The sequence below is a fragment of the Drosophila subpulchrella genome, chromosome 2R (genome assembly GCF_014743375.2).
Source record: "Drosophila subpulchrella strain 33 F10 #4 breed RU33 chromosome 2R, RU_Dsub_v1.1 Primary Assembly, whole genome shotgun sequence".
NCBI lineage: Eukaryota > Metazoa > Arthropoda > Insecta > Diptera > Drosophilidae > Drosophila > Drosophila subpulchrella.
The window spans coordinates 17,196,190-17,220,087 of NC_050611.1; the positions used below are offsets into that span (position 1 = coordinate 17,196,190).

General features: G+C 39.5%; 1 protein-coding gene across 9 annotated transcripts in view; it reads left to right on the top strand.

Annotated features, from left to right (window-relative positions):
* Positions 1 to 519: 519 nt before the first annotated feature.
* LOC119549312 (protein grainyhead) overlaps positions 520 to 23,898 on the top strand; it is a 50,689-nt gene continuing 27,310 nt past the window's right edge. For 7 of the 9 annotated variants that reach the window (XM_037857280.1, XM_037857287.1, XM_037857275.1 and 4 more), the window contains exons 1-2: positions 520 to 1,687; positions 7,695 to 9,290. In XM_037857280.1, the coding sequence (XP_037713208.1) occupies positions 8,005 to 9,290 (1,286 nt within the window). In that variant the 5' untranslated portion in view covers positions 520 to 1,687; positions 7,695 to 8,004. Of the gene's footprint in view, positions 1,688 to 7,694; positions 9,291 to 16,029; positions 16,324 to 19,234; positions 19,595 to 23,898 lie in introns of those variants that run through there. The other 2 variants (XM_037857282.1, XM_037857283.1) reach the window with 1 other exon arrangement.

The following is a 23,898-nucleotide window of genomic DNA, read 5'->3' on the forward strand; positions in this document are numbered from 1 at the left end:
GAATCGCGGGTGGCTCTCTCGATAGCTCACTCTCTCCCGCTGCCGCTGCCTCTCTCTCCCCCCCCTCTCTTTCGGTGAAGTGGCGCAGTAGAAGGTTCGTTGCCTAAGTCTTTTGTACCTGCCTGCGTTTTTGGCCTCTGCAGGTGCACCCACACACACAGGGCTACCTGTGTTGTTGCTTGCGCTTGTTCTTGGTATGGGTGTTCGGACTGTAGTGTAGAGTGTAGAGTATAGAGACAACAACCATCATCGATTCGAATGAATTTGAGTGTGGCGCTGCGCTGCCGGCGTCGCTGCTTCCATCGCGGCATTCTCCTCAATATCAGTTACGAAAGAGATGAAACCATAAAAAGCAATAATAATCGAGAGCTCTCTCACCTGCACACGTATAGCACCTTGCCACCAATACAGCTACGCCAGCGACGACGTCGGCAGCGGCGGCGGCAGCAGCAGAGGCAGCAGCAGCACATTCAACAGTTGAACAATCTCCAATTGACTCTTTGGGCATTATAGCCGAGAGCCGAGATCCAGCGACAGCGACGACAAGTTTTCCGCGCACACGGAAAGTCAGCAAGTTAAAAAATATACATATATCTCTGAAATACAAAAAAATCTGACTTATCGGTTTTAGCCACAAAAATTTCTCTATTAACACACGCGTGTGCGCCTATCGATCATAGCGAAAATCCCATAAAATTATACACCAAACAAACAGCAAAAAAAGTCGCGCTTAAACTTTTTCGAAATTAAATAAAACACACACACGAATTTTGAGCCACGAAGAGGAAGAGAAGGCTAAAAAAGCGAAAAAAAAATACGTAGTGTGTGTAAGTGAGTATCTGTGTGTGTGTGTGTGTGCGCGTGAGTGTATCTGTGTGTCGTCGCCTCTCTGCGAGAGCTGAGCTTTGTGTGCTTGTGTGTGTGTTTTCTGTGCGAGCTGGAATGAGACGCCATCAAAGCTGAGCAGCGGAATAAAAAAATGCAAAATAAAAATAGTGATTAATAACAGCAGCCAGAACCAGCAGCAACAACAATGCTAGTGCGGAAAAGCGCGTGAAAAATATAGTGGAAATACTCAGCAAAAAAAAAAAGAAAAAAGTAAAGATAGAAACGAAATATTGGTACGAAAACGCAAATGCCAGGCGAAACGCCCCCGAATCCAACCGCCCTCTGCCCCCCAACTTTGTACAAAACAACAGCAGCAGCAACAGCGAATGTTAGGCCAAAATGCACAAACTGACTAACAACAACAGCTCCAGCTCCACATACCACAAAGAGTGGCATATTAGAAGCGGCCAAAAGCAGCCAGCCAAGAGCATTGTGTAAGCCAGAGCCAAGAGGCCCAGAGAGCCAGGCCAAAAAGCCCCCAGACGCACAACAACAACAGAAACAACAGAAACAGCACAAAGAGTGGCGAAAGGTGCACCCACCAGCAAAACAGCAAAACAGCAACAACGGAGCAACAACAGTTCAGCAGCAGCCACATTTCAGTTCCAGCTCCAGACTCCCAGGTTACAGACTCCTCAGACTCCAAACTCCAAACTCCAAGCTCCATCTTAAGATCCAGCTCCAGTTCCAACGATCCACTGTTCCAGCCTGCTCGAGTGCCATAGATCCTAACCAAGTGCCAAAATCCGCATCCTGATCTAATCTGAGATCCCTAGAGCTCAAGGCACCCGGCCCAAAAGTGAGTAGTATTAGCCTACCGAGAAGTAATTATAAACGCATCAGGCTTTTGCAGCCCTGGTCGGCTCATGGCGGGATTACACTGACAGAAATAGCACCTCTTGACTCATTAGCATTTCGGCTTATAGAGCTCTTTGCAGGGAGTTTCCCAAAAGAGAGCAATAAAAGAGGGTATTTTGGGCCTACTTCATGAATAGGGATTTTATTGCTCAGTTATAAACCCAAAATGTATGGCACATGTTTAAAACTACATTTATATATGCTTTAGTACCGTTAAAAGTACAGGGGAACATTTTTCAAATATTACCAGAATTCGATTTTATATATTTAATAAAAAGGTTATATATATTATAATTATATATTATAAATATTACCAGAATTCGATATTATATATATATATATATATATATATTAAAAAAGGTTAAATAACTCTAATATTAAAACTCTGAAACTTAATAAAAAAGGTAGTTTTGAAATATGTAATATAAGGTCTTAAGAACTATAGAAATTGGGTTTATCATATTGGGGCTAGTGGAAATGTTGATGTATTTTATGTTGATAAGTGTTGATAAGTTTTCAAAATTGAGTTACATAATGGATATTGGAATTATAATTATTCAATTGGATTTTAACATCGATGACAAAAAAACAATTTAATTTTTTAGTAAAGAAATAAATTTAGTTACTTGGACTATATTAAAAATCTTGAGTGATATAATTGGTATCAAAATTTTGTATTAAAAAATATTAACATAAACATGATATAACATAATATCATATAAATTATTAAGATATAGTAATCCATTGATAATATGAAGCTTAATTTCAAAAGATTTACCAAACCAAAGAAAATATGGATACCATTTAGGAACCTGTAGTTTTTAAGGGGGGCTTTGATATCTTGAGATAAAAAATGGTACCCAATTTACATTTCAAAGGTTTTTTTTACCGCGTTGGCCAGTGTTCTTTCGAAAGCCTTCGTCTACAGTGGACACCCTGTATGTTGTGCAGACGTAGCCTAAGTCTCTTTGGTCCCAGCCTCAATTTGTGTTGTTGTTTTTGTTGCCGCTGTTGTTGTTGGTGTAGTTGTTGCTACTGCTGTTGTGTTGTTGGTGGTATCTTTCGCGCACACATTCCTCTTTGTTTGGTTTTATTTTGTATTTCGTATTTCGAAGTGGTAGCTGCGCAGCGGCAGCGGCAGCGGCAGCGGCAGCGGCAGCGGCAGGTAAGGCGCACAGGTATTGGTGTTGCTGTTATATTGCCGTTGTGTTGTGCTGTGTTGCCAACAATAATGCCGAGCTGAGCTAGAGCGGGAGAGTTGGCCATAAAGAGCGGGAGCGAGAAGGGATCAAGAGACGCCTCTGTTCGCTGCCTCTGTCCGCTGCCACTGCCACTGCCTCGGCCGACGTCGACTGCAGCAGCGACGCCTTCTTGTTCGAAAATCGATGATGTTGCCCAGTGTTTGTGATTACGTTTTCCCCTGGACTTTCGAGCTGCCTTTTGCTCTTGTGTTCTCGGCTTCTTTTTATTATGATTTTTATTTATATTTTTTTTTTTTGATTTTTTTTCTTCTTTGATGATGGTGATCAATTTGGGGCTGCGATTATGGTACAGTAAAATGAACATCTACGCAGCTCACACACACTCAGTCGGACACACAGATACATTCAGATCCGTGAGATACACACGAACACAGCGGCACATGTAACCCACACACAAAAAAAGGGGGAACTTCGTGAGAGAGTTATTTTATTTTCGTGTTCGTGTTAACGTTTATTGTTTTTCTTTTCTTTAGCCTTTCTTCGTTTCTTCGGGCCTTCTTGACTCCGTCTTGCAGCCGTTCCCCACCCCCTACCCCTACCCCTACCCCTCCCCTCCCACTCCTTGCGCACCTTTATTCCCCTTAACATTACCATTCCCATTTACACGGGGAGAAATATGATCACTTATAAGGTGATATTATAAGAAATGTCAGTGAAATATTTAGCAAGATATTAATATTACAATTAATATTATGAATTATTTACCACTAAATCCGTTTTTAATGCGTGAGAGGGTTATAAAACATTTTGAACTAAAATATTTTTCTATCCTTATAACAAAAATCTAAATATTAATAAAATCATATCTCTATAACATACCTTACAAATATTAATACCATTATTTATTTTTACAAATCATGTCAAATAGTATTTTATGTTCATATATGAAATCAATGTTAAAAGTTCTTATGATATGTTATGGTGTCCTTTAAAAATTAGGTACTGTACATATTTATATTATATTAGTTTATATGATATTTTTTCTTTTAAAGGTACCTACTACATATATGTAATTATTTACTTTATATCCGTTTAATGTTATACTTAATAATTGTGAATCGATATATCTTATATTTTTTTCCGTGTACCATCTACCATCTACCCGGTCCTCAGTCTCGGTCTTTGGTTATTGATGCTCTGACCGTTGATGTCTTAGGGTTACGCTGCGCATTTCTTCTCTTGTCTTTTCTCCACTCCTCCGCTCTTCACTCCTCCCTTCCCCACACTATTCTCCCTAAGTAAGGTAGAGAGACGTAAAATCCAAATTTCAAATTATGTCAAATCTTAATGGGATTTGAAATGGAATTGCTTTTGGTATTCACCGTGTATCCAAAATCGTTGGCATTAAAGGGGAAAAGGTGATCGGGTGAATGGGGGGATAATAAAGAATACATAACCATAGATCTTGTTGTAGGCGTTGTCTGCCAGCAAAGGTTAGATCTGGGGCTTATGTTCACATGTGGTGATTTAAGTAGATATGATCGAGGAAAATTAGTAATGATTGTTTTGGATAGGGTTAATGTACTGTATATGGTAAACATGAACTGCCTTTTTAGTTCACATTACAAGACGAATATTTTGTAACCGTTAAATTGGTTACATATGTATATAGTATCTATAGATACTACTATTCATGATCTGTATAATTGTAAAGCGCTATTTACTCAGCTCTCAAGGAAAACGGAATGTAAATTTATATTTATCAAGGTGCAATATTTATAAATATGTAAATTGCTTTCGCCGCGAAAGATTTCCTTATAGTGATCCCATATAGCCGTAAATCTATCTGTGCTAAGGTAGAAAAGTTTTTCTATTTAGTTTATACTTGATTTACGATTTATTGTTTAGCCAATCAATACAGTAATTGCCCGTCAATTTCCTACTGCAACACTTGTGTTGGAGGACTTGTTATGATGATCGAATAGCTGTAAATCTTACGTAATGTTACGTAATACATAAATATTTTCTTTCAATAGAAAAATAATAAAACTCTAAAAAAATATATATAGTGGTAAAAGTTTTTAGCGGTTTTCCATTTTTGGTTACTTAGATTGTAGACAATCAGATCTTCCGGTTATTGTTACGATCCAAAGATCTCTTACAAAGTTTTTGGCGCCCCCAGGGGACCTTTGAAATAGTAATATCTATTCTTTAAGAAAGTTTTTTTGTGGACCCCCACAAATCTCCTCTGTGAGATTAATTGGGATTATCTTCTCCGCATCGCTTCCCTTTTGTGGGCATAAATAATCTATACCAGCAGCTACGTCTCTGGTTGCTGATTTCTTTTGCACCCACCGTATGAGTGATGGGTTTTGGCCAGAATCCATCTATCTGCGGCTCGAGGTGCCAGCTCCATTGCCATTCTCCAGCGATCTCCAGCGATCTCTTCACCATTCAACCGGCAAGTTGGAAAGTTTTGGTCCGGGACCCCGAGGGTCTTTTGGATGGTCATATATCTGACCCAGTTCGATGGATGTGCGATGGGATCACTTGCGAGTCAGGGTGTTGATGTTGGTTTAATTGTTTCCTAATTGCCTTTCGACTTTCTTCTTGGGGTGGCTGGGTAATCGTTTTTTGAGAATTTTGATGGTCTGTGCGGTGTGCCAAAAACTAGTCTATAAGGCAGACACACGCCGCCGCCGCCGCATGACACTGACCTCACCTACTAACGGAACCGGGCCCGAGGAGCCCCCGAGATCGTCGGGTTGAACTCGCCGGCTTGTCTTGGGCTGACAAAACGGGTTTATCCACAACATCCAAACATCCACATCCCAGCAGTGAACTCTGCAGCAGCATTCGTAATTTTTTTTTTTCGGCTTTATCATCAAACAACAATATGTATGGTGGGGGACTGGACCTGGACCTGGACCTGCACCTGGACCTGAACCTGGGCCAGGCGTGGCTGGGAACCAGAAAGTCAGCCTTCTGGATTAGGTCAAGGATTGAGGGGCTGCTACCGGTGTGTATGGATGGTGTTTATATGGTTTGGTTCGGAGTGTGGATGGTGGATGGGGGATGGTGGATGGCGGACGGTGGATGGTGGATGGTGGATGGTCGTGGAGTAGTACCTGTTCTCAACTTGTTGTCGATGTTGTTTTGTTCGGTTTCGGTTCAGTTCAGTTTCAGTTTCGGTTTCGGTTTCAAAATCCCTCATAAACATGTTTTGCTAACTGGCAGATTCTGGACTATTAACAGCTGATGGACTGACTGGTTTGGTTTTTTTTTTATTCTCCGTTTCTGTTTCTGTTTTTGAGCCATGCAGCAGCGGGTAGTACTCGGTGTTTAATTTTCACACAAAGCCCCGTTGTAAACAAAACACAAATATGGCTAAAAGAGAAGTTGGCTGAGCAGTCGACGCTGGCAGCGACGGTGGCAGCGACGGTGGCAGCAACGCTTCTTCCACCTGTTTTGTTGTTTTGTTACTTAGTTGTTTCTGTTGTTTTGTGATGAACCGCGCTGAGTTATGCAGTTACACGTTTGACATTTGCGAAGGAGTCAAACTAGTTCGACGGGCACGTGTGTTCAGGCCAAGTCGGCTTATTTATTTTTTTCCGTTTTTCCAATTTTTTTGTTGTTGTGCCGTGTTGTTTTGTGTTTGCCCCCTTTTGTTTGTTTGTTTGTTTGTTGTGTGTGCTTGCAAATCGCGCTCGTCGTTTGAACCCGTTCCGCTGGCTCTTCCGCTTATGTTTGCCTTTTTATTTTTGAGTTGGGGGTGTGTGTGTGAACTGCATTGAAGGCAGGGGCGGAGGGGCGGAGGGGTGCCCAAGGGGCGCCAAGCAGACTGCCGCCAGACACTGCCACTTTTATTGTTGCTTTTACGAGGGGCAGGGAGGTGGAGTGGGTCTGTAGATTGCCAAATGGGAAACACCTTATAGCCAGACCCATGATTCACACTGTATTTACGGGGCTTAAACGAGGGGCCCACCACCCCGGAAATTGGCTGATTACTTCCAAAGAAACTATAAAAATAATATTACTTTCTATGTATTATTTTAGTTTGTCAAACAAAAATGCTATCATATTTATTTTGAGACTTTTGTTTATATCAGGGTGTCGTAAGCCTTTCAAATATACCTCACTTTCAAGGTCAAAGACTATTCAGAAATTTACAAGTTAAGAGAACTATATAGTTTTTATGTAGGAAGTAGTTATAACTATATATTTATAAATAATAGAAAACTTAAATATGTTTACCAATATTTTTTTTTTATTCAAGTAATTTTTTTTTATTTAAAAATGTGTTTGAGAGTATTTAAGTTTGGTGAGAATTTGCTATGATGGACTATTTAAAAATTTACATGTTAAAAGAATTTTGTAGTATCTATGTAGGACGTAAATATAGCAATATATTTATAAACAATTGGAAACTTAAATGTTTACCTTGATTTTTTTTTTATTCAATGCATTTTTTTTTTTTTTACTTATAATTGTGCTATGATGGATTTTAGTTCTTGCAATTAAATTTTTTCCTTTTAAAGAGTTTAAAGTTAATACCTCTCCCCCTTAGGCGCTAAAAATACTATTTAACTGAACAGCAGTTTACACCATTCCTTTGTTAATGAAGACAGTTCTTCAGCCTTGGCTTTCTTCCACCTCACAAACCGAACTAGGCTAAATCTTTATCTTACTTTCTCACCTGGTATACTAATTATAACCATTGTTTCTTTCTGCATTGTCTAATTGCAGCTGAGCTGAGAACGAAGCGAGGGAAGTTCCTTAGTGCCATAGAATGCGGTAATTGAAACAACGACAACGAAAGACCAAGAGCAACTAACCGGAACCGAAAAGAACTTAAAGAACAAAACCACAAAGTGCCTTCCATCAATCAATCCGTTGATACACACACAAGTGATATTTATTATGTTTATACTTGCCAGCAATAGCAACAACCACCACAGGGGATCGCAGTATCGATGATCAGACCAAGACGACCAAGTCCTAGTGCAATCCGGAATCCAGTTTAAATTAGTTCAATAAGCCGAAGCTATCGCAAATAATGTCCACATCCACCGCCACAACGAGCGTAATCACGTCCAACGAGCTCTCGCTGTCCGGCCACGCCCACGGCCACGCCCACGGTCACGGGCACGCCCACCAGTTGCATCAGCACTCCCACAATCGCCTTGGAGTGGGCGTAGGTGTGGGAATCCTCAGTGACGCCTCCCTTTCGCCCATCCAACAGGGCAGTGGCGGCGGTGGAGGAGGAGGAGGAGGAGGTGGTAATTCCAATAACAACAGTTCACCACTGGCACCCAACGGAGTACCGCTCCTGACCACCATGCACCGATCCCCAGACTCACCACAGCCGGAATTGGCGACCATGACAAATGTGAATGTCCTGGATCTGCACACGGATAACTCGAAATTGTACGATAAGGAGGCCGTCTTTATCTATGAAACCCCCAAGGTGGTAATGCCTCCAGATGGTGGGGGTGGCAATAACTCGGATGAGGGTCATGCCATCGATGCTCGGATTGCGGCCCAAATGGGCAACCAGGCGCAGCAGCAACAGCAACAGCAGCAACAGCAGCAGCAGCAGGCGGAGCACCAGCCGCTGGCCAAGATCGAGTTCGATGAGAACCAGATCATCCGTGTGGTGGGACCCAATGGCGAACAGCAGCAGATCATCTCGCGGGAGATCATCAATGGGGAACACCACATCCTGTCGCGCAACGAGGCTGGTGAGCACATCCTCACCCGGATTGTCAGTGATCCCTCCAAGCTGATGCCCAACGATAATGCCGTGGCCACAGCCATGTACAATCAGGCCCAGAAGATGAACAACGATCATGGCCAGGCTGTCTATCAGACCTCACCCCTGCCGCTGGACGCCTCTGTGCTGCACTACAGTGGTGGCAATGACTCGAATGTGATTAAGACAGAGGCGGACATCTATGAGGATCACAAGAAACATGCGGCTGCCGCGGCTGCAGCTGGAGGATCCATCATCTACACCACCTCGGATCCGAATGGTGTGAATGTGAATGTGAAGCAACTACCCCATCTGGCGGTACCCCAGAAACTGGATCCCGATCTATATCAATCCGATAAGCACATAGATCTGATCTATAACGATGGCAGCAAGACTGTGATCTACTCCACCACGGATCAGAAGGGCTTGGAACTGTACTCTGGCGGCGACATCAGCAGTCTGGTGTCCGATGGCCAAGTGGTGGTCCAGGCGGGTCTGCCCTATGCCACCACCACCGGAGCCGGCGGACAACCCGTCTACATTGTGTCCGACGGCGCTTTGCCAGCGGGAGTCGAGGAGCATCTGCAGAGGTGAGTAATTGCCCACAAGGGGCGTTTTGCCTAATGAGTGGTAATGGGGTAGTAGCCTTATATGTATGGGGAAGGGTTGCCAAGTGGTTCGTTATTGTGCTCGAATCCATTGAGCTGTGCTCCTTAATTAGTGGCTAAATTGGTACTTGAAAGGGTTCATAGTTGGGAAACAAAGAATCCTTACTTGCTACATTAGATTTATTAACTTTCCTTGGAATATTAATATTTTAAGAAATTATATTTATAAACTTCGTGATGATAAGGATAAATGTTTAAAATTTTAAAGAACCTTAATTAGAAAAAATCATATTCAAAATACATCAGTTTTAACATGGCTTTCTCGATTAACTCACGATGTTTTATGTCGACATCACCCCCTATAGTATTTTTTAAAAACGGAAACGAACTTCTATTTTGCATTATGAAACTATAAAATGATTCTGACACTTTATTGTAAGGCTGCAGTTTGATAATATATATTTAATCATTCAATACATGACAACGATATGTGTCTTAGTATTTAGGGATAGATATTATGACATAGGATTTCAAAATCCTTTAAAATCATTTTTAAGATCATTCACCATTTTGTAACCAGCAACATCTTTAACATTTATACAATCTAGAGTACTAGTTTCTAGCACCTGTACTAAATAATATACATCCTTAAACAAAGTTATGGTATAATCTGTCTTAAAGCTCATCTAAAATTTTTCTAATAGAAAAGGTTGTATAGGTAACTTGTAGAATACTTTATGAATACGTTTTATATTTCTCCTAAAAACGAAAACCTCAAAATTGCCTTAAAATGATCTCTCAAATATTCAGTAAGATCTTATATCTACTGTTGAGCCTATGTTCCGGTTAATATCCTTAACCCAGTCCAGCCCACTCAACTATTCATTGAGCGCTGTTCTATCGGCAACATAAATCTCGACTAATTGCCTTCGTCATGGCGGCCAGTTGCAGCTGGAGATTTGAGTTGCTGCTGCTGCTGTTGCTGCTGCTGCGTTACCACATCAACATCTTAATTGGGGACAGCAGAGTTTTAGTTTCGACTCGGTTTGAATCCCCCTCGAGTCGTGGTCCTTTCAAATCAATGTTTGTCATTTGCATTTCTCATGCATTTGAATTAACCGCTCTTTGCCGCGCGCATTTTACTGTTAATTATTGCGATAGGATAGGCCAACCGGCAACGGCAGCAACATTGCTGCAACAGCAACATCACTGTTGCAGCAGCATCGGCAGCGGCAGCAACAACGGCAAATGCAACGCCAGCGCATTCTCGATTTTCCCCCTCCATTAACCAAACATTGAGTTCAGGCCGGAGTCCTCATACATGCCCATACCCAATCCCATTCCCCGAATCCCCAAGCTGCTAGCTCTAAACTCCATAGACCATGCTCCATCCTCCATTCCCCCAGTGGAATGACAGCTTCCGTTGTAACTGTTTCTTCTATACGTTATTGCTGCCCCTGCAACAGCAACAGCAACAGCAACTTTGGCATTCTGGCGTGCATCGAATGTGCAAGTAGGCGAGCTAATAACACCCAGATCCAGCACCAGGCTCAGGCTCCTCCACGGAAACCCTCATCCACCATCCTCCATCCGCCATCCTCCATTTCCATCCACCATCCTCCATTCCCATCCACCATCCTCCATCCGCCATCCACCATCCAGCGATCCGCTTGGCAATTCATTTCAGAGCAGTCGACGTCGAGTGGTGGTATGCGCGGGTAATAAAAATTTGAATATAAATTAATCTAATAGAGAACCGTTAGCGAGGTGAGATGCAAGCGCAGCCTCCTTGAGCAAGGTGCCGCCTCGGAGCTTGGCAACTAAGTCATCGTCATCTGCATGGATCGCCTTGCCACTCGGATCGTTGGATCGTTGGATCGCTGCATCGTTGGCCACTCGGACATCTGCAACGCCATCGCCATCGCATCTGCATCTGCAGCCACATCAGACTCCTCCTCAGCCTCCTCCTATATTCTTACACAGGGAAAAAATGTTTAGGGAATGCCTGATTCTTGATTAGCATCTATCTAGAAATAGGACTTCCGATTGACCTCATAAAAGATTAACTGTGATAGAAACTATAAAATGTTTAGCTTGGTTAAAGGATTTAGCCATAGGACAATATTGAAGAATGTCTCTTTCTAGATATGTAGATCTAAGTATGGTTTTAATAGATCCGATAAGGGAATTAAACAATAAGAAAAACTAGACCTTTGATCCTTTTAGGTTTGGAACTTAAAACAAATTTTAAATCGTATAAAAGGTACATTTAAAATCCTTGCTTTAAAATAAATTGGATCTGAACATCATTTTATGGAACAAATATTTTTCAACCATATATAATGTTGGTTCTTAAAAATTAGGTATGATACTACATGGTGGAATGCTTTTACGTGGTCCTAAAATATAAATACCATATTTAAATGTAGATGTTTAGAATTGTTTTATATGGTTCTTATAATATGAGAATTTTAATATTTTTTTTTTATTCTCAGGTGAAAAGGCGATTACAAATGACCTATAACCTATGTTAAATAAATAAATATATGGTTCTTAAAGTATGAGGATTGTAATTATTCAAAATCTTTTAAAAACCTTCCAAAAACTGTTCTTAAAGTATATTTCTTTCTTTAAATATGACTTATTTCAAATGTTTTTAAACCAAGAATTTGATTTAGGGATAGAATAGTTCTTCGCAGTGCATTCTTCTAATGCCAATGTCCCATCCTGTTATAGCGGAGGATGCTGCCGCTGCCGCTGCTGCTGCTGCTGCAACAGCAACATCAACGGACACAGCAGCAACATCGCTGGTTCGTTTGGCCGGCGTGCATGTTGCATGTGCGGCAAGGTCCATAAATAACGACAAAATTGCGTTTCCGCATATGGACCGAGCAAACGTCGTCTTCGATTCGGACTTTGGTTGCTTTTGGCCTGGCTTTTTCTGTGGCTAAAACTGAGACTCAGACTTTGGCATGCCGTTGAAGACGCTGCTGGACCTTGCGTGTTGCTCTTGGCTGTGGCCTCGCACTCTCGGTCTTTTGGTCTCTCGGCCTCGGTTGATGTACAGTTTGTTTTGTTTGCTGGCCCCCATGATAAGCAGCTGAGGACATGTCCACATCCACATCCACATCCACATCCAGGTCCAATCCACATCCAGCTCCACATCCACGTAAAATGTCTGCATCCCAAAAGTGTTCGCCTTGCCACGTTTTCATTAAAGTCAAATTAAAGCGGCGACAGAGACAGATCGGACTGGGGATGGCAGTCTGTATGTATAAGGCCAGTTGACCTTTGTTTCGAGCCATCCTTTCCATTGTGTCTGTCTGTCACCGCATAACATATCCCTTGCAGCGTCTTAATTTACACTGTGCAGCATGGTTTTGGTTTGGTACTGATATGAGAAGTCGCCTTCTTACTTTTTCGAGAAGAAAAGTTCTTGAAATCAGGACCGAAGTGCTCTCAAGTTTTTTTTTAGAGACGTATCGATGTTTAAGTTGTATTTTTTTGAGACACAAGTAGTCTTGCATTATCTCATTGTTCAGACTTTCAGGTATAATTGATTTTAAATGACTTAAGATCAAGAGAACGATATTGAGAACAGTTTTATTTCTGGGTGTACAGTCAAATAAAAATTCAGAAATTAAAGCTTTATTGAATTTATTTCCACTGATCGTAGAAATAAATTCCTTGAAAAAATATACATAACCAATAAAATTTAAATTTCAAAATTACACTGGCCAACAGGGAACACAAAACATAAGCTTAAAGCTCAATTTATAAAAGCTCCATTAATTGCACTGCAAATTGCAGCCACGGGCAACAGAAGTGGATTATAAAGTTTTTACGATCCCCCGAATTAGCCAGATTATTTGGTTGAGTTGAGTGCAAAGCAATGTAAGATGCACAATTTTATTATTCTCGCCATTTGGCAATAAAATTGTTTTATTGTTTATGCATTATCCATTATTTAACCGCACGAAGACTTATGCAACCGCGCCCCAAAACGGCATAAACTCGTATAATTTCTTTAATTGCCAATTCAAGTGTTTTATTCGATTAAAGACACAAATGAAAAGCGAAAGGAATTCTCTGGTTTTAAGTGAACATTAAATATGTTGATAAAAATCTCTCTTAGTAATACCCGAAAATATTAATGGTTGACACGAGCTTAAGTATTTAAATCGTCTCTAATCTTTAAGTACTGTGTGGTTTAATTTATAGGCAGCTTCGAATATGTAATTTCATTTTTATTTTCACAGAAAGACATAACATTAACATAATTCTTTGTTCTTCTTGTTATTATTAATTTGCTAAACAACGGCATATGTCTAATCCATAAAATATTTCTAAATTGCCAAGACGTAATTTGCATTTCCTTTCTCATACAAATTGCCCTTTGACATTTAATAAAGTTATAAAAATAGAATCCCCTACGTAAATTGGAAATCAATTTGGTATTCAAGCGAAACTTAAAGTGCAATAATATTTGATGGCCGTGAAATAAATTAATAATAATTAATGACGAAATCGTTCCGAATCGAATTTAAACTTTGACATTTGCATAGCTAAAAAGTTCCCCCAACCTATTTATGTAGATCTCGTATGAATGGAATTAGCTTACTCGCTTGTTTTCGCTTTTTTTCGATTAACATTTTGTCCACACTTCAGTTTTGTAGCTCAGTGCAGGGACTTTTTCCTTATTGCGATGCGGAAACCCCACAAATTGTGTGAAATGAATGCAGTTTGTGAAATTTCCATACGCAAGGATAACCTTCGGGTTTTGGCCTTCTGATCGGAGTGTTCGCGGTCAATGCGCATGTCACACGCACTCACACGCTCTTAACTCCAAGATATATGTATACCCCCACCTCGTGTATATCTTATATAGCTCTGCTTACTTTCACTTTACCCCATCATATTAAGTTTCTGAGCTGTAAAACATATTTTATCTCGTTTTTTTTCACTCTGTTTTTGGTTTTTTTCCCCTTTTTGATTTAACATTTTTTTTCGCTACTCCTTTGGTTTATTTTAATTTTTCATTTTATTTGCCGTACAGTGCGTTTCGGCGGCATAGCGACACTTTTAGTGTCTCTTATCGGGGAGATAGAACGCGACTGTCTCTGTCGCTCAACTCACGATTTCCCCCTTTGGTCAATCTCTCCCTCTTGCCATGTTGTTCCCCTTGATTGACAATATTTCAATATTTTTACTGTTGTCGCCGTTTCACAGCATCTGGAAAAGGGGTGGGGTTTGCCAGGGGGAAGGGGGTTGTAGCAGGAGGGGAGGGGCGGGACAGAGACACGGACCCCAAGTCACTGTCACGCATGCGCTTGCAAATGGAGCACTTCTATACCCTGCCTTGACCAGCGGATACTTCGAAAAAGTTGATAGTCCTATCAATTAATCAAAAAACAAATAAGAAAAAGTTTAATTAACATTCAATTACGATTTTTAAGGTCCTAAACAGATTTTCTAAGTTTTAGCTTGACCTTTAAAATATTTTATATATCTATCTATATTTATAACATTAAAGTCCCATCTAGATCTCATTATGAGTATATCCAATTCTTTTTTGAGTTTTTCGGTTACTCAATATGAGAATATTAATTCTTAAGTTGGAAATTGAAGAGCACATTTCCTCAAATTAAGAATTTTTAGATCAATTCAAGTTTTTTTTTCTTAAAATGAGTCCAATATTTCTCAATATGAGTTTTTTCCCCAAATGTTGTACTTAAATTGAGTATACAATAACTTGATTTGAGAACGCCATAATTTTCTCTGTGCACGTTTGGAAAGAATGTTCAAACCTATAAGTATGCTACATATAATTTGTTCTGAATGTTTTGGAATATTGTATATGTATGTATAAACATTTTAATATTTTTAATAATTTATAATTTTATAATAATAGTAAGTGAGAATTAAAGAAACTCAATAAACCTTAAGGATTTTTAGACACATACCAAAAATTCTATAAACAGGATAGTTGCACTTAGGTACTTCTAATGTTCGTATTATTTTCCTATACTCAAGGTTTGTTTAAGTACTTTGGTCACCTTTGGGTAAAATAGTATCTTTCTGATATAAAATGTTTAAGATTTCATTGACATCTACATTTCTTAAAAGAGTATTCCCAAGTCTTTTAGTTAATCAATTAATTTTCCCCACTTGTTGTTATTGCCTTTTTGTTTCTTGCTGCTCATTTTATTATTATTAATATTAAAAGGTGCAACAGCGTTTGGACATTTTGATACAAAAACAAACCTGTTCACCTGCGCAGTCTACCTGCAGCAACACCAACAACAGCAACAATTTCAAGAGGGAGATGGCGACAGAGTGAAAGAAAGAGAGGGCCATACAGATGGTGAGAGAGAGAGGTAGATGGGGACGACGTTGAGGAGACAAGAAAGAAACATGTTAACACAATTCAGCGTCTCATACGCTTTCGACTGTCGCCTGTTGTTCTTGTATTATTATTTTGTTGTTGTTGTTGTTGCATTTGTTGTCATTTTGTTGTTGTTGCTGGTGGTGCTTTTAAAATTTGTTGTTATTTTAGTCTCTCGACTCCACTCCAAAACTCTGAATTGGCGCTACAAGTTTATCGAACGCTCAAAGTGGTTTTCAGTTGATATCGAAAAGCCACAAGGTCGACAACAGCATCAAGTTTATATATATATGTGTATATATCTATATATATATATCCCACAGCATACTTACATATGGCAATATTTGTTTATATGTACTTAATGTTGTTGTTCTCTGGAAATCAGTAAAAGAACGCGCGTAATCCGCTTAAAGTTAAAATCTCTACGTATCTGTGTATCTTTCGGTTCGGTAATGCGGTAAAAAGTGCATAAATAAAACATGGTGAAGTGTTATCAGCTGTTGGAAAGCTTGATCAGTGAATGATCCCCAGGGATCGTAAAGCTTGAGTTTTATTGAAATCAACCATGCAGGAGGCGACGAGCACTACGAATTATGCCTTATCATACACGGATTGGATGTCCGAGCCACGGTATAAAGGATAATAAAAACGAAAAAGAACCCAGACAACGTCCATTGGCAGGCATTGAATGATATATGAGTGATACTTCTGCCTTGAAGGATCTGAAGAGTGTGTAGTGCTCCTACGGATTGTGTAACTTTTATAAGCTTGCCGCAAAGCTTTTGCTCTAGGCACCATATAGAGAGTATCGCATCTGAACCTCTCTCGTATCTCCCGTTTTTTTTTTTGTTTCTTATTTTTCCAATATGGCAGCGCCATGTATCTTTGTATCTGTGAGTGTGCAGCTCTCGGGCTTTCGGCTGTATCTGCTGATAATATTGTAGTAATTAATGCGATACGAATGAGAAATTTATTGCCCACGCCCGACAGCGCTGCTGGCCATCGTATACGTATGTTGTATATACATACATATATATACCCCGCAGATCCCGGGGCCATTTGCATAAAATATGATCATGTAAATGACACAGACCAAAAAAAAAAAAAAAAGAAAGAAGTAAAATGAGTGGAAATAAAAGAAAGAAACCAACAAAGCGAACCGAGACCAAAATAATGCTTAAGAGTGGATAGGTTTCCCATTTCCATTTTGATTTTTCCAATCCAATCAGAATCTTGAGAGGTTTCCCACACTCGCTCGCGATGATCGGTCAGAAAAGAGGGAAACAGATGGCATCCCAAAGGATGCGCCCAAGGGACAAGGGACATACGAAATTAATGGACCTTCGTTTCTATATCTGTTATTGTTTGCGCCCCAGACAACAACACAATCTCGATCAATCTGCAGCTTCCAGCTAACCAAGCGAAGGGGTTGAAAACTTTAGGCCCATTCGGGGCGATTTACCTAAGCCCATGTCCGCTTTTATGCAAATTACATCGCAGGACCCTCGGACCCGTTAGATGGTAGATGGTATATTTTTTTATAAAAGGGGTGGTTAATGCCGCGCCGGACACGGACAGCGGTCTCAATGGGCCGGAGGTGCGATGTCCAACGTTGAGAAACAATGACAAAAAGGTGCAGCCACTCGGCCGTGACAAATGTGCCCAAGGAAAGTCGCCGAAGACGAAGGACTTGCATGTGAATCCCGAACGAATCCTTTTCAGCGGCTGAAAGCATTATGCAAATCAGCGGCTTTGTTTCTCCCCGTTCTCAAAGGACCTGGCTCGTCCTTTATCTTCCTCGGACGGTGTCCGAGCAAGCTGCGTTGTCTTCTGGATCCGCACAACCTCTGCTAATATCAATAATGATTTCCTTAACCGTTACGGACGCCTTGGGATTAGGGATATACATGCATATATATTTATAATATATATGAGTTTGTTTGTAGGGCAGCTGCCGCGGATCTGGCGAACCGGTTGGCGGCCCAGGGATCACCTTGCCTTGGGCCAGCACTTCCCAGGCTGCGTTGGTAGGCCCCGAGATTCTGAGATTCTGAGATTTCGCGATCCCGACAACCCGAGATTGCCATCGAGACCACAGCCGTCCTGCCTCCTTTTCCATTCTTGCAAAATATACATATAGTGCATATAAGAATATTCGCATTCAGGTGGCAGCAAATGCGCCACAGGGTTGCCATTTAGGGTTGTGTTCGGCATTTGTTGTGTTTTTGTTTTCGCCAAACTGCTCGCTACTTGTTGCACAATTGGACCGCTCCAGGGGGAGTCGCCAGGGAGGCGGTCGAGTGGCCGAGGTGTTGGCCTAATCACGGGTTCGCAATCCATGCACTTAGCCCGAAAAAAATCAAGGAAAAGTTGTGAAATCAAGGGGTTCGAATGGATAAGTACCCCAAGGATTGAAGATAAAGATACAATTTAGTAGCATACTTGGTGGGGATTCCTTAAGGGGCAATCTTCAAATATTTTTAATGGTTCTTGAAATGAATTTAATATTTAATAAATATAATATCACAACCAAATTTTAATTGTATATCAGAAGTTATGACTAGTTGTTAAACTATATATAAAATAGTTTTTTCAAGTCCGATTTCCTTATATTTTTGTTCATTAAATAAATTTGTCAAACATAATTTATTTTACCACGCTGTTTAATCTAATTATGGTTTAACCAATTATATATCTTGGAAAAACAGGTGTTATAAAATTTATTTTACATATAATCTCACGTGCAGATAAATCTTTGCAGTATATATTTTGCAACTGATACTTTAAAACCCCTTTTTTATAATTTTAACCAAATATAGTGGTTTATTAAAAGGCAATCAATTTATAAAAGTTAATCTGTTGTTACACACATAAATCCACTTAAAATTTTATTAATTAAGTAGCCAATCTAAAGGCGATAAATTTAACTGGGTTTTAGGTCTCATGGTGTTTTTAGGTGCAATAAAATCGGATCAACTTCCTTTTTCCTGTTGCATAAGTTCGCAAAAACCAAGCATACCCCTTGCATTCTACAAGTGCCGGGTGTGAAAAAAAGCTTCATGGGAAATAAATAATTAGTGAATGACTGCTGCGGACCACTTGCAGAGTCCATGGGCGGCGGCGGAATGGCGGGGAGGGGGGGCTTCGCCGGCGTCCAGGGGCGGGGCAAAGTGTTAACAAAAAATTGACGCTTTTTTTCGGGCCAAGCTCTTTGTTTTTTTTTTTTCTTTCGGTTTTTATTTGATGGCGCTAATAGCGCTAAACGAATCAATTCCGATGCCGAAAGCAGTAAAAAGTTGCCGCAAAACTTACAAATCCGTAACTGAGACGCACACAAACAGAAATAAAAATTAAAATAAAACACACACCTGGCCCGAAATTGATTATGTAAATAGTAAATAAATAGAAATGGAAATGCTAATGATGCTGGATTGCCAAAAACCGAAAAAATGCACGCACATGGGCGTTGTCTGCGACTGTCTCTTTTGATGCCACGCCCAGATTGAATTTTTAAAAACCCCTTAAAACTAAAAAAAAACAGGCGAGGCTTCAGCTTGGATTCGCTGCACTCGGGTCATGTGGAAAGTGATAACCAGCAGCAGGATCATCAACTCCTCCATCATTACTACAACCAGAGTGATCCGCTGAAGGATCAGGGATTGGCTTTGCCCTTAAGCCACCATCATCATCATCAGCAGGATCATCATCAGCATCCGCATAATCATCACCTAACTGCAGCTGGTTTGATGCAAGCAGTGGCTGCGGAGATCCAATTGAACGGGGATCAGGAGCAACTAACGCATCCGCATCCCACTCCCACCCAAAATAGTCCTTATCCAGTGTATAGCTATTATCGCAGCGAAGGCGAAAAGGAGAATCATGTCTCTGATCTTCCCTGGAGGTAAGTCTCCACTTTCAACAAGGAGTCTAAGTTCCAGAAAATCATGTTTTGGCTCTTAAATATCGCTTGCTTTTAAATCATTTGCTCTACTTGCTTTTATTTTAATGAGCTAATAAACTGTACCAAAGTAGTATCCATTCATCAATAAAACATGAGCTTTCGTTCACAAGTCTTAAATTTTATTTCGGCATAGAAACAAGTTTTATTAACAAAGTTAGTCCAGATATTATAAGGAAACCAACTCAAATGGTAAACATTTTGTTGCCAATTAGAAAAGTTGGTACCTGAAGTTTTAAAAACTGAAAGACTTTTTGAAGTCATAGAAACTCTTAAAATAACAATATTTACAACTATATTAAGGTTATTAAAATATATGAATTAAGTTTTAAGATTGCGTTGATTCTTATCATATTCTTATTTATATTGTGAATATTGATCAAAGCTCATTTGATATTTTCTTAATATTTTAAAAATGTAGAAATACTAATTCGAAATGTTGGTACCTGAAGGAGTGCTTAGAAACTGGAAGACTTTTTAAAGTCATAGAAACTCTTAAAATAACCATATTAAGGTTATTAAAATATATTAATTAAGATATAAGATGGCGTTGATCTTATCATATTCTTATTTAAATTGAGAATATTGATTAAAACACATTCTAATATTTTGAAAATGTTGAAATACACAACCCTTTCTTATAGGCAATTTTAAAAGGTGTTGTATAAAAGTATTTTCTAATTTTAAAAATCCGAAAGATAATATGTTCAAAAACGTTTGTTTTAATATTTCATAACTTTACGTTATTAAAAATATATTCTCTTTCTGTCGAAATGACTTGTGTTTAAGTGCAGCCTTTATTCAGTTCTTGGAAGTGCGCGAAAAAAGCGCGGCACGTTGCCTCGTTTGGGGTTATGAAACCCAAACTCAAGTCCAAACCCAATCCCAAGACCAAGACCACGACCAAACCCAATCCCAGAGGCAAACCCACATGGATTGCTGGCGAGTTCTTTGCTTCGGTTTCGTTTTATGGAGCCGAGCTGGAGCCGTGATGAAACCCAAACCCAACGAAACCAAACCGTAGTGGTAACCGTAGTTCGGCATTTCGGCATTTCTGCTGGAAAAAGGGGGCCTGGAAAAGGTCGCGCGTCTCGGCACTTGGCTTAGAAACACAATTAAAAGCCGAAAGACGGCGATATGGGCAGCACTTTGGCTATCTAATAAATGTGTGTATATTCTCGCTTCCCCATATCCGCTACGTGATTTACACGGCCTGACCCTAAAAAGCGGAATAAACGGCGTACAGCGACCACATCGGTCACATATCGCATTACGAAAAAAGTAAGGTAAAGAAAAAATGTTATAACGCGGGCAATCCGAGTGTCATTTTTAATAGCGAAAATGTTCTGCAGAACATAAAAACAAAAAACATTTTTATTTTCCTTCTTTTTTTTTTTGTACCCATGTCGATGTCCGTTTTGTTGTTTGTCTCTCGGTTTTTTTTATTTTTTTATTTGTAATTTTGTGGACAGAACAGCGATACAGAAAAGTCCGAGAAGCCAGAAAACAACTTCGGGTGAAAAACCGGGACACCGGGCACGAGGGAGACAAGTGCCACAAAATGGGGCAAGCGATCGCAATCGCAGCGTTGTCAACTTGAGCAATGCCAAAAAAAAGAAAAAAAATAATAAAAATAAAACCTCGAAACGATACGGTGGTAAAAAAAGAGCCGAAAGAACCGAATGAAATCGCTTGCAACAGCTGCTAACGGAAGAACGCACACACACACGCGCCCAGAATTCGTATCTGTGTGAGCCAAGGTGTGGCGCAATTTCAGTAACGCTTGGAATTTGCATATATGCAATCAATATCTATGCACAAATTAAGACAAATTGTCGAAAAGCTTGCTGAAAATGGGCTATATCTGATGGATTCGTATAAACTCTATTAACCAGATTGCTCAATTGAACAGATCTGATGGGGTGTGAAGAAAGATGTTTTCTAAGATATGATAAAGAATGAAAATGTTAAAAAAGGTTCTAGACAGCAAAACAAATTAAGATCTTGTACTGAACAAAAGAATTTTAAGATTGAAAAACAGATTATATAGATAGTAAATGGATACCAAAATCACATCAACAACTTAAGATCTTATATTTAAAATGCCATTTTAAAATTCTTAGACTTAAAAACAGACCTATAAAAACAGAACAATAATATGAAAACAGGAGTATAGAATGGAGTAATCAAAACAAAGCAGAATAATCAATCAGCAGAGAACCAGTCCCAGAACTAGAATCAAGTTTTGCATAAGAAAATCAGATCAGTTCAGATCCCTTTATCTAAGAATGAATGTAGGCCAATTCTTGTATTGATACAGAAATATTGAGTATTTTTTGAAAGGACATTATAAGGAAACAGAAGTTTGAAGGATTTTTATGGGTGGATCATAAGAAGAAGATCTAAGAACATTCCTTTTTGAAAAAAGTTATCTTAGAAATAATTTTAGGTAGAACTTGAAGATCTAAAAGATATAAACATTTATTTACAAAACACAAATACTTACTTTTTCAAAACCGCCATTTTTTACAAAACTCCTTATGAATATGTTATTTAATATTGTTTATCCCAAAGAACCACCGACCTATACCGAATATCTCCTCACTTTGCTGCACAATTTGCCCAAAATTTGATGGTTGCCCTTTTTCCTGGTCAAAGGGCGGGGTTTCCCTCAAAAGAGCTTTAATTGTGTCTGAGTACTTGGTGGAAATAAATCCGCAAACGAATCCGGTTTTCCAGCTGCCAGGATTTTTGGTTTAGTTTGCTTTTTTGTCTGTTTGTTTGACCTTGGTGCCCGGGAGTGTTGTCTCCCTCTAGGTCGTTTTACCCCGCCATATATATTTGCCCCCTCTAACCGAAACCCCTGGAAAAATGCCAAAAGTTATCCATATTCGATTATCACAGACGGCGACAGGCATCATCGCGGCTAATTTACGACTCTTCCTAGAGTTGTCGGCGATAAAGCGATAAGAGATCGAAAGATCGAATGAATCGAAGGGGCAAGGCATCATATCATGTCTTGGGGGATGCCGCTAATTCCCCGTCTCTTTCGCCACAGCCCGGTTTGTTTTTATTTTTCCTATATACATATATATATATATGTGTGTTGCCAACCCGAGCTGGATGCTGGCCAAAAGCAGTTGTTGTTGATGTTGAGGCTGATGTTGCTGGTGGTTTGGCTGTGTTGCTGTTGTCGTTGTGCCAGGTTTTTCTGTCTGGTTTTGTGTTTTGTATCTTTTTTGCACTTGCTGCAGGCTGGATTCTGGTTAATGGTGGCTGGTTGTTGCCCCGATTGCTCCCATTTGGGCGGGCATCCAGGTTTTGTGAGCAGCGCACAGGTGTCTCCGGCTCCGGTGAATGAAATTAGCCTTGCCTTGCCGCAGTTGCCCGGCTTGATTGCATGATTGGCCAGGTGATTGGCGAGCGCGGGTTTGATTGATAAGCGGCCTAATGGAGTTATTCCATTTGTGGGGGTGTCGGATTGTGCCAAGCAATTGGGTGCTATTACTGGAAGGTGGGAAATATAGCTCTAACTGGAAAAGTGGGCTGTGAACTTGGGGGATTAGAAAATATTGTTATTGTTTTAAGTGGTCAATCAAAACTATTTCATTTTTCTTTTTAATAATAACATATCTTATCATATCCAAAAAAAAAAGAAAAACTTGATTTTTAGAAATAGATATCGCTATAGTTTTATAAACATTTTTTAAAGAAAAAATCAAATTTCATTTTGTGAAAATATTAAATAACAGAATTCAGTTTCAGTTGTCTTTTTATTACAATTTTATATGAAATGCTTTATGAAAAGGAATTTTTGGGGAATCTAAATTTTTAGAAACAAATATCGCTGTAATTTTATAAACAATTTTTTTATGAAAATATCAAATTTCAGTTGTCTTTTAATGAAAATTTTATATGATATGCTTAATGAAAAGGAATTTTTGGGGTATCTCAATTGGCTGCAAAAACTGTTGGACATAAAAGTCTAAAATTAAAGAAGTGCTTAAAAATGGTAGTGCTTATAATATTAAAATTTAAGTATTGATTGAGCAACATAACAAGTTAAAAATATTTTTATAACATACAACATATGTTGGCAATATATAGTGTTGTTTACTTATTATTTTAAGACACGACAAATTCTTGTTAGTATGGGATACTTTGCATAGTTCGATTACGATTATAATAACACCTATTAAACACCAACTAATGCTCTACATGGCGCTCGTTCTCCTTCTCTTTCTGTC